The 11,386-nt window shown below is 33.8% G+C and overlaps 2 protein-coding genes across 5 annotated transcripts; one reads left to right on the top strand and one right to left on the bottom strand.

Annotated features, from left to right (window-relative positions):
- On the bottom strand, positions 1–3,270 carry LOC110663623 (ethylene-responsive transcription factor ERF113). Of its 3 annotated transcripts, XM_058144656.1 has the most exons (3): positions 2,762–3,270; positions 608–979; positions 1–518 (listed from the first exon to the last, which is right to left on the bottom strand). In XM_058144656.1, the coding sequence occupies exons 1-3, from the start codon at positions 2,904–2,906 to the stop codon at positions 448–450; spliced, it is 588 nt and encodes a 195-aa protein (XP_058000639.1). In that variant the 5' UTR covers positions 2,907–3,270; the 3' UTR covers positions 1–447. The 3 variants fall into 3 exon arrangements, with proteins under 3 accessions (XP_058000639.1, XP_021678689.2, XP_058000638.1); XM_021822997.2 differs by having other exon boundaries at positions 1–979; XM_058144655.1 differs by lacking the exon at positions 2,762–3,270 and adding an exon at positions 2,622–2,730 and having other exon boundaries at positions 1–979.
- A 3,153-nt stretch (positions 3,271–6,423) lies between these two features.
- On the top strand, positions 6,424–10,838 carry LOC110663625 (OVARIAN TUMOR DOMAIN-containing deubiquitinating enzyme 1-like). 2 transcript variants are annotated; one of them, XM_058144653.1, is made up of 9 exons: positions 6,424–6,546; positions 6,626–6,757; positions 6,992–7,057; positions 7,129–7,212; positions 7,344–7,467; positions 8,928–8,961; positions 9,382–9,466; positions 9,826–10,114; positions 10,375–10,838. In XM_058144653.1, the coding sequence occupies exons 2-9, from the start codon at positions 6,647–6,649 to the stop codon at positions 10,380–10,382; spliced, it is 801 nt and encodes a 266-aa protein (XP_058000636.1). In that variant the 5' UTR covers positions 6,424–6,546; positions 6,626–6,646; the 3' UTR covers positions 10,383–10,838. The 2 variants fall into 2 exon arrangements, with proteins under 2 accessions (XP_058000636.1, XP_058000637.1); XM_058144654.1 differs by lacking the exon at positions 6,424–6,546 and adding an exon at positions 9,232–9,281 and having other exon boundaries at positions 6,609–6,765; positions 8,928–8,980; positions 9,366–9,466.
- Positions 10,839–11,386: the final 548 nt, after the last annotated feature.

The raw sequence follows: 11,386 nt of genomic DNA, 5'->3' as shown, positions 1-11,386 counted from the left end.
TAAATCAAATAATCCCAACTCATTCAACTTTGCCAAGAGTAGTCCACGGACAAACACCATTACTTTAGTACAAAATTCAAAAGCGTTGTGGACCAAAGCAAGGAAAGAAACAGAAAGGAGAAAACTAGCCAAAATCTATCGCAGTACGTCCCCGAGCTTACATACCATGCAGAGTGGAAGGAGATATATCCTTGGGGTGACTAATATCTCTGCCATAAAAAAAAATGAGCAAATGCAGAAGAGCTTCAAAGACAACGCAAAATTACTTTGAAGCTCTTGTTTAGGGAATCCCATACGAAATTAAGACACTGACAGATAAGATTTTCCTAACTAACGGATGAATACCATTGATTTTTTTTTTTTTTTCCTTTATAGCTCTTAATTGGAAGCCAGAGATACTACTCGCTAGGTTTACTAGAGTCCTTCTCATGTTCTTGATAATCGGAACTAGAGGAGCTGTGGAACCACGGAGAGAATCTCATCAGATCTTGCTGCTGCTGCTCTTGTTCTTGTTGTTGCTGTGATGAAAAAGTGGATGGATAGTGAGGAACATAAGGCTGCTGATTAAAGAGATTTGAAGTGTAATAAGGGAAATTTGCATCGTTACTCGAAAGAATTTGTGCATATTGAAACAAGTCTGGGTAAGCATCTTGCGGTAATGATGAAGGAGTAGGAGGAAGATGAGAAGGAGCAGGAGTAGCCACTGGCATTGGATTTTGTTCAGAAGAAACACTCGAACCACCAGAAGTCATGAAGTAGTAAATCTCGGGTTTCCCTTGAACTCTTTCAGGAAAATTAAGCTTAGCCTTGGTGCCTTTGAACTTTAGAGCTGCTTTGTCATATGCAAGAGCTGCGTCCTCGGCAGTATCGAAAGTACCGAGCCAGACTCGAGCTGCCTTCTTTGGGTCACGTATTTCTGCTGCCCATTTGCCCCAAGGTCTTTGTCTTACTCCTCTGTAGTGTCTTCTCCTTGTATTATCTTCATACACATGGTAACATAACACGTCATGTTCAAATTCAGTGACATACAAACTGTATATGTCTAGTAAAACAGCATTTAAATCCATAAATTAGATTAACTGGTAGTCTTAAGTTCAAATTATATATAGGCATTAACCAAATAGAATTAGATACATGTAGCGCTTAAAGGAGCTAGCCAGTGATAGGGCTCCAAATGCAAAATATAATATAGTGTAAGCAGAATCAAAACGGTTTGAAATCACTGAAAATTTTCTTTTATACTTTTGCAATTTTTGGGAGAGTACTCATTTCATCTTGTAACCATAAGATTTATGGGTAATCCTAATACACTACATAAAGCTATACCATTTCCACTTCCAATTCCATCTTAATGAAAATTCAACCTACAACCTGCAATTTATGTAATCATCTAAATGTCCTTTCGGCCAAAACTTATTTTTCTTTTACTTCTCTAATTTGAGGATAAATTGCATTATATGAACATGAGTCTCAAACTAGGACTCAATGAGAGGTCTGATACCCGGGTCTAGTTGGATGCTACATGCTAAGTTTTTCTTGGATTAATTTTAATAAAATTTTTGCTTAAAAAAAAAACTAGGATTCAATGAAGTAAGCAATCTATGGTTACCGTAGTGTATAAATAGTGCAATTTCGGTTCAAGAAGTTGACCTTAATGGTAAGTAAAGAAGATATAGTATATGATAAAAGCAAACCGAAGTTGATAGGCTGATCCCAAGCTCTTGTTGAAAAGAGATGAAAACTAACTTGCTGATATTTTTAGTTTTGATTTCTTATCTTTTGGTCTCTCTTTTAAATTTTACTGGGCAAAATAAAGTTGCTAAAGGTGTTTGATCCTGAAAAGCAAATGAAAAATTTGTATTCAAGCCCTCAAGAGAGACTCAAACCCGATAAATTATTCATGGGGTTCCCACCAATCTGCTAATGTAACAACAAAGAAAATGTCCCTTTCAAAGATTAGGCAGGGTTGAAGCAACGAGCAAGAAATGGAAATCAAAGAATAATTAAGGGCCTTGAGGTCAATGTCTTTAACATAAAGGAATGCTATTGATTCACGGAACAGGCTCTCTTTTAATACGAGGAATATGTGAGAAGGAGAAGCTAAACGACTACCGCTTATCTGCAGAAACATGAGCACATGCAAAACGACTACCACCTTGACATCACTACAGGTATTGTCTCTGCAAAAATTGGTAAAAAAGCAAGAAAGAGTGTCTCGGGTATTAAGGTACGACCCTTGGCTTTTAATAGAGAGAAAGATGGTTCTTTACGGAAAGCTAGATACATACAATGAACTTGGCAAAACCCTAAACGCCCATATCTACCACACGATTCTTTGGAGTGTACTAACCAAACAAACCCAAAAACAAAATAAATAAATAAACAAGGAAGAAGAAGAAGAAGAAGAAGAAGAAGAAGAAGAAGAAATAGTTAGAAGGCTAGGCTAAGCTGGCAAATCGTTTTCTTTCGAGATGGATAAAACCAAGAAAAGCAGAAAGAACAATAGATAGATCGCGACAACTTTGACAAGATAATTGTTAGAGCCAAGAAAAATCCAAAATTGTGAGAATTTAAGTTATAAATCTGCCTTAAAACAAAACAAATTTCTAGAGGAGCCTTACCAAAATGGCACAAACGAAGCCGGTAAACTTCCAACTTTAAACCACCAAGTAATTGTGGCCTAGGTAAAAGGGATTCGAGAAGTATGTTTCTCATAGATAAAAGAAGATTACAAAAAAAAGACCATATATAAATCCATTACCTTGATCTTGGGTGGATTGGGACTGGTCAAGTTCCTTTTTGACAATGGATTGCTCTGCGGCTAGCGGAGTTGATTGCACCATAGTTGGGTTATCGCCAGTGGTAGTAGCGATGACTTGAGAGAGAGCTGAAACGATGGCAGACATATCTGTTTCTGACCAAGAAGATGAATAAGAAGGGAAGTCATCGCCTTCCTTATCTTTTTCCTCCGATGCTTCCGATGGAAATGGCCTCTTTCCATGCCTTCGATCCACCTTTGAAAAACAGATTAATGATATGCCAAATGGTTTTAATTGTATGTAACACGCCTCGCTATCTAGCGCATGAAATGATTCTTGTCAAGATTTTGTATTTTAGAAGCAGATTTACTATTTAAGAATCGGGATATCAAGAATCAGATCGAAACAGTACCGTTGATGGTAATTAATTTCTTGAAATGTAGAGGAAAAAAAAGGGCAGACGCCAGAAGAGGAAAAATGAGTTCAACCGAAGGTATTTATTGGCAAGTTGGCCAGTTGGACATCTTGGAGGATTTATCTTCTTGTATATGTAAATTTAAAAACAAAAAAATTTAGGCGTGGAAAAATGGAAAGATAATAATTAAGTGCTAAAATTACCCAATGGTGCACAGTCTTTTCCACACAACCATTAGCACCCTTATAGGGTATGCGAGGCATATCATATTCCAAAAAATTGCATGGAAATGCCATTATTTGCTAAAAGTCCAAAAGGCAGGAGCCAAGAGTTCAATTGAATCGTCTTAGCTGGAATATGGGATCTGATTCTGAAAATGGGGGTTTTGTTGGTGTCGGAATGATTTAGCCTGCCTTAATATTGGTTTTGTTTGTGTTCAATTGCATTATTACGCTCTCAATGATTTAGCCTGCCTTAATCTAGCAATTGAAGGCATTAAATCAATTAGTGAAATTAATTGAGATAAACTAACATTAAATAATTATATGTATGATTCCCCTACGTCAACTATATCTTAATTATAATCAAGGCACTTTACATTACCTTGTATGTCATGGGTGCATTGAGAAAACTCGAAAAGCATATATAGCATGTAGGAATTTGCATTAGAAATATTTTTTTTAAGAAGAAATTGAGATCGAGAATATACTTCTTGCACATGCAGCCACATAATTCAGCAAACCAACTGACACAAAAGATAAGAAAATAGAGTAATTATTTCAAAACCCTCGGGGCACAAGAATGCCTAGCCAATGTAATGGCGCCAAGATTCCATTAGATATATGATTGGACGTATTTGGTGAGTTTTTTTTTTCTTTTCTTTTCTTTAAAATGGATTTATAAATATATCACTTTTTTAAAATAAAAGAATTATACCTATAATCGCATTAATATGATCAGAGGACAAATTATATAAATAATTAATTATTGTATATATATAGAGAGAGTATTAAAATCTTTGAGATGTTTGAATCTTTCGATCTAAAAATTATTCATCTTCTATGGTGTAAACTATCAGATTTGAATTCGAAAACAAAGGGCATCCTGGATCGTCATGATGCTCACTGCTATTTTTTCTCTTGCAAAGATGATGCTCACGACTTTTCCTTAGTGGAAATAGGATTTTCTGTTGCCGCAGAGACATGCATAAAAATCCCTGTACTCAGTGGTGGAGATACTTTCTTTAATTCTTCCTCACTGACCTCTTAGTGGTCCGAATTAGTAAAGGCATATACGTATTTGACATTTGGATTTCCGCTCCTGCACAAGATTTATCAAGAAAAGTCAGCGACAGGATTTCTTGTATATGCAGATACACATACTTGTCTGTTACGTGTGTGCATGTACCATTATACAACACATATACCAGAGAGAGAGACTGAATTGTCAGATGAGTACATATTCATAAATTTATATATGAGTCCTCTTCTTGTGATGCTGGGCCAACACGAAGTGTTTCGCTTCCTTCTAATCCAACCTCTACGGGAGACACCTTGATAGTGATAAAAGGTGATAAACTAATTACGAGTTAAAGAAAAATAAAACTTTAAGCATTAAAATTATTTTTAAAACTATAAAATTTTAAATTTTAATTTTAATTGAAGCCTAATAGAAAACTAAAGAATTAGATTAATGGGTTCTCAGGAAAAGCCATGTGGAGTGAATGCAAGAGGCGAATCCATTTTTGTTCCGTTTTCTTGTATATATCCTATATAAATTGTGCATTTTAATGTAAAAAATAAAAAGATTTACAATTTGTGTATTTTCATTTATATATTCAAAAATTAATATTTTTACGTTAAAAATAAAAAAATTGCTCTTTCCTATTGTAATTTATCTGTTGTTATTTAATTTATTAAATAAAAAAAAATAGAAATTAGAGAAGAAGATAGAGTAAAACAAGGCTATAGAAACAACTCAATTCTTTGGGCTAATTGTTTATACTACAAAGAAAAAAAAAGAGTCAATGTTGAATGTGTATGAGTTCTAATTTAATAAAATTAAAATTATATTTAAAAATATAAAATTTAAAGGGAATTAGATTAATTAAGAAAAGAAAAGAAATAATATATTTTAAAAATTTTTTATTATTTATTTATTTATTGAGCATTACTTATCACTCAATTTTTTTTTTAAAATTAAATTTGAAAAGAGATGGATGCATTATTATGAAATTTTAATATTATTTTTGAGAGCAATTAATGGAAGGAGAAAAAAAAAATTAATAAAATAAAAGAGAAGGGTGGAGAAGTCAATGTTTAAGTATGTTTAGTGACGTTGAAACCACATATTACAGATTTGACTATGACCATCAAATTGCATACACAGTGACTTCAATCAAAAGCGACCTCTCATCCCATCTCTATCTCTTCTCGACTGACTCCAACCATTTTTAACTGGTCAACAAAGACCTGACATTATCTTCCCTTATTATATTTTATCATATCTCAAATCAGATTTTTTATTATTTAAAATCTTATCATCCACCCAAAATTAAATGATATAATTTTCTTACTCAAAATAAAAATTAAATGATATCACCTAGGCCTGTCACAGCTGATCGTTCTATTCTATGGGCCTAATTTTATTAATCCCCCTACTGTTTCAACAATAGAGGCTCCTTTTTATTTTTTAAACTAGGCTTACTATATAAAGGATAGCGTTGGGCCTTTGGTCCGTCAATATATGAAAAAGTTGGATTTTTTCCTATACAAAATCACTCTACGTAAATCTAAACTCAAATAGTAATGTCATTAAAATTTATTTTTAATTACTTAAATTTATTTTAAATTAGATTTGAAAAATATTCTAATGCACTTAATTTTATATATTTTAATTATTAATTTATATAAAAATATTTTTATTAATAATTTATATTTAAAAAATTTTAATAAAATATTAAATTTTTATTTATTTAAAATATAATATTATAAAAATAAAAATTTTATATTTAATTAATTATTTAAATAAACATATTTGGTGTACAAAACCCAAACCAGCACACATGAGTTTCATTTATCAAATTCAAACTCAATTAGATGTTGTCCAAACATAATTATTTAAAATAATTTTATAATATTTAAGAAATGCCAGACTTAATAATTTAATTATGGAGATTAAAATCCCTCTAATTTTGGATAATTAGCAAGCGGCAAAGGTTAAAAATAGTACCGTACACACATGCAAGAGGTAAAAAGTAAAATGCCCAATAGAATGGAAATTGAGTCCAGTCAAATGTAACGATCGAGATTGGAGGTCAAGTGGAGAGCCGCTGATCAGTGATCACCAATTGGAATCTTTTTTGATCTTCAGGTACGTACTCCCCACTATTAGTAATCACTCTTCTTCGAAATCTCATTTTCATACGATTTAATTGGATTTATGTGTTTAGGAGAGATGCAGAATCAAGAGGATGGCCAAAATGCTTCTGAATTTGAAGATTGGGCAAATTTTGGGGACGATGACATTGTGTAACAACACTCTGCAATTCGCTCCGCTGAATCTGATAGAATTCCTTTTCTCGGTGACAAGGCATTTTTCCTTTCCTTTCCAATGCCTTCCTTTTTTTTTTTTTCTTGTTTAGAAAATTTTACAAAATTTAATTTAATTGATTTCTTTTTTTTTAATTTTCATGCTTTGAAATTAAAGAATTTAAATATTTTTAACTAAAAAAAAATTTATTTAAAACTAATTAAAACTTTGAATTCTTTTCTTTGATTTATTCCAAAGAAGCCTAATGCATCGATTTCAACTGCAGGAGCCTCTTTCTGCATTAGCCGCTGAATACCAATCAGGAAGCCCTATTTTGCTTGAGAAGATAAAGGTTCTTCACTTCCTCTGTTCTCATTCTCTTTCATATTCCTCTACTAATAACTGCTATTGCTGTTTCTGTAGATCCTCGCCGAGCTTTATGTTGCTATTAGGCGAACGCGTGGAGATGGCAACTGCTTCTTTCGAAGCTTCATATTTTCATACCTTGTATGCCTTATTGTTTTATATATTTACCCTTATTTTTCTGCTTTCATATTTTTTATTTGTTCCTATATCATGGGATTTTTCTTTTTTACTTTTAGAATTTCTTGTTAATGGGAACTTGGTACTGTAAATAGGAGCATATTTTGGGGACACAAGACCGAGCAGAAGTTGATCGAATCAAAACAAAGGTGGAAGAATGTAGGAAAACGCTTCAGAGTTTGGGTTATGCTGATTTTACCTTTGAGGATTTTTTTTGCGGTAAAGCTTTTGTGTGCATTTTACTCCTTTGCATAGTTATTAAAATCTAAAGGCGCACTAAGCTCCAAGAGATCTGGACCTAGGTGCACGGCACATGTGCTTGCGAAAAAAAATCATAAAAGTCAAGTAAATGTGAATATTTTATCAAATTTCAAATAACATAAAACTAAAAATAATAACTAATAAGCATTTAAGTACTAATGTTTTAAATCTTGAATAGTCTTTTAATGTATCAAAACTAAAGTGAAACAATTATAAAATAACTATTCTTTAATTTTCATTAAGAGTAGCATCATAATCTTACTCATTTTCAAAATCAATATGTTCATCATTTTCCCCATCTTTAAGAGTTAAAGTAGTATTATTTCGTACTTAAGTTAGTGCATTATGTTTTCCCTTTTTTTTTTGGCATAAATCTTGAAATAGGTGTAGATGTAATTTTTTTTTTTTGAAAAAGATAATAAAAGGGTGGTAGTGTTAAAAATGGAAATATAGGAGGTTTGTGATCTTGGGTGTGGTGGTTTGATGAGGTTTTGGCAACTAGTTATCACAAGTGATACTAATTTCATAAACTTTCTAGTGCGTCAATATTGGATTACGGTAGATTGACAAATTTCAAGTTGAGTGTTAATTGTTTTTGTCGATGGAAGTGCTTGCCTAAGGTGAAAATAAAGAATGTGCGCCTTTATAAAGCCTTGCGCCAGGAACAAGGCGCACGCCTAGGCGCATAAGGCGAGGGCCTAGTGAATATTGCCCGCCTTTCTCATGTAGAGGCGCTAGGGTTGAAGCTTGGTGAGCCTTGATCCCGAGGTGTGCCTTTAATAACTGTGCTTCTTTGTACAACAGTTTCACGCTTTTTTGTTAGTTTGTTAATTTTGAACACTCTTTCGTTATTCTGTTGTGTTTGATATGCTTGACCATTACCCTTAACGTGATATATTATTATTATTTAGGATAATGTCATAGCTGATTATTTAGGATAGCCCTGGGAGGTTTCAAGTTCTGTTAATTTGATGGACGAGAGTAGTAGCGTCATTGCTGACCTGTTGAGTATGATTCTCCAAGGGAATAATAATTGGACTTGTGTATTTTACTTGAACTTTATTTTTACATGGATTTAAATGGTGACACAGATGCAAACGGTTATATCTGATTAGCACTGGGGAACAAAGAGAAGGAATGACAAAATTTTCCGCAATGAAAAATTGCAGAACTCAGTTGAATTGTGCTTACTCAATGTCAATCTTTTAATCTTCAATTTGAAATGAGCAAACTAGTAAAGTATTCTAATCAACTTAGTGCTTTATCATTGAGATTGGAACTTCTAATTCCTCTAGTCCTTTTCGAAATAATATGTATTAAAGAATCAAAGGCTTTCCCTATGCCAGCTTTTGCTAACTCTTTAGTTGCCTTAATAATATATATATAATTAAACACTGAATGTGGTGATAAATTTGCAGCTATTCCTGGAGCAGTTGGACTGCGTTCTTCAAGGTCATGAATCTTCAATAAGGTATTGTCCTCTTTTCCTTGGATCTGGTATTTCTGTTAACAATTCCGACGGTGCATTTACTTTGGTATATCTTAAGTTTCATTCTTCAAACTTCATCTCAAGCATTTTTGCTTGTAAGTATGACTTACATAGGGCATGATATTCACAATAAAAAATTTCTGCATTAATGCTAATCAAATGATTTTCTTTTCTGAATATGTGGAATAAACCCCTCTTTTATATTTATATCTATATTTATTTTTCATTTACAGTCACGATGAGCTCATAAACAGGAGTCGAGACCAGTCAATATCAGACTATGGTGAGCAACTTTAAAGACTTGATGGTGGGAATGGATCGCTCCTCCTTTCAAATAAAATAACTGCTAACAAATTTGGTTGGTTAGTTGTCATGTTTTTCAGATTTGTTACTTCTGGGGAAATACAGAAACGGTCTGAGGTTTTTGAACCCTTTATATTGGGGTTAACAAATGCAACAGTGGAACAGGTTTGTTCAATACTAGAACTAGTTATTTTTGAACATTTTCCTTTATCAGCTTCTTGCCATTGTGGACTCTAGTCTTTGACGAAAAATTAGGATGATTATAAACTTTTGCGCAGCAACTGTGTACTTTCAATCTACACTTCTCTATATTTTGGTCCTCGTGTCAATTCTTTCAAAGATGACCATTTCAAACACCCCTAGTACTTGTTTAATTACTATAATGCCTTGGCTGGACTAAAAGATTATCATTGTTGAAATTCAGCTTCATGTGTATCTGGAAGTTTGGCTATTGGCATTACATTTATGTAAGCTTGCAGTCTCTCTCCCCTCTATCCGTATTGTTACAATCTGGTTTGGCATAGTTTTGCAATTCATCAGTGGAACCTATGGGTGAAGAGAGCGACCATGTGCACATTACTGCCCTATCAGATGCACTGGGTGTGCCAATTCAGATTGTATACCTTGACCGCAGTTCTTGTGATACAGGTGGTGTTAGTGTAAATCATCACGATTTCATTCCTGCTGCTGATGATCTACAGAATTCTAGTAGTGGTAGTTCAGCGACCAAGATTCCCTTCATTACTTTGCTTTATCGGCCAGGTCACTATGATATTCTCTACACGAACACAAAGCGATTCCTCACCCACCCTGGTAAGATAATCTTAGATCTTTCTAGTCATAAGGGTTTTCTCTATGTTCTTGTCAATGTAAAACATGTAGACCACCATTGAAACACCTTTGGTTTCAGCAGCATAGGCACTTCAACGCCACTTCATGTCATTAGTACAATTGGTTACATACTGTAACATTATAAAATTGTTAATTTAATGGTCTGTTTCTTCTTGAATGATACCATGTAATAATTCTTAAGAATATTTTGTTAATTGAATCTTCATTTACATATATTGCAGGCTATTAATTGATTACTGGCAAATGTAGGGGCTATGAAGGTAGAAAGTGACTCATGGCAGGATCCTAGTGTTTTAAGGTAAAGCCCTAAGCTCATTTGCTTTATGCTGTAGCTTGTGAAAAAAAATGTTCAAATGCTTCTGAACTCTTTTGAGTGGGGACATAGTGCAAGGTTGCTAGAAAAGATGGGAACAATCATCAGTTTCAATTCATGGATCATCTCTGTGAAATTGCTATGCTGAAAGGGGAATTTTTAGGTTGATTCTGATTTTTTTTTTTCAATTAACAGCTTGCTGTTTTTTGTCATGCCTGTATAAGGGTATCAAAGGTCTGCAATTTGGAGCCATTGGTCTGAGATTAGGTGTTAACAGCTAACAAGGCATGCTTGGCAGCTGGTTACCAAGCATGTTGCCATAAGTGTCCCAGCTAATTATTGGCAAAATTAATCCTGCATTGTCATTGCTTCTTTTTGTAGTTATCATCAATGAAAATATTATGGGGAAATATTCGCTGAATGTTTGTTGATTTCCCGTCTTGGAGCCTTTCCACCAATGACAATCATAGTTGAAAGTATTGGAAGCCTTTCAAGGTGACACAGCCATCCCATTCTTCATCCACATGAGACCGCAATCAGCAAATATTGTTGGATCAGACTTCCCTTTAACGTGAATCTGTCATTTTATTATTGTTTTCTAAAGTCGGCTTCGAACCCAAGTGGGTACAAATTTTCGGCCTACTGTGCATTTCTGGTGCGCCGGCTCTCGCTGTTTTCATCACCATGGACCAACGTTCTTATAGATTCACAAAAATTAGATGGCCGAGGCCTTTCGTTGTTTTTGCGGCATCTTTAAACTCGAATCATTTACTAGTTCGCACTTAGCCTTGAGCCTAAACCTTTGTTCTATGCCATCCAGCCTGTTGTAAATTTGTGATTGCCTGTACTTGTTGCAAAAATTTTAATTAACGAATATCATTAGAAACGGATTACACTACACGGTCCCTTATCAAACTGGC

The sequence above is a fragment of the Hevea brasiliensis genome, chromosome 3 (assembly GCF_030052815.1).
Source record: "Hevea brasiliensis isolate MT/VB/25A 57/8 chromosome 3, ASM3005281v1, whole genome shotgun sequence".
In the NCBI taxonomy this organism is placed as follows: Eukaryota; Viridiplantae; Streptophyta; class Magnoliopsida; order Malpighiales; family Euphorbiaceae; genus Hevea; species Hevea brasiliensis.
The sequence above is the reverse complement of the archived record's forward strand: the minus strand, read 5'-3'. Positions and strand labels throughout refer to the sequence as shown.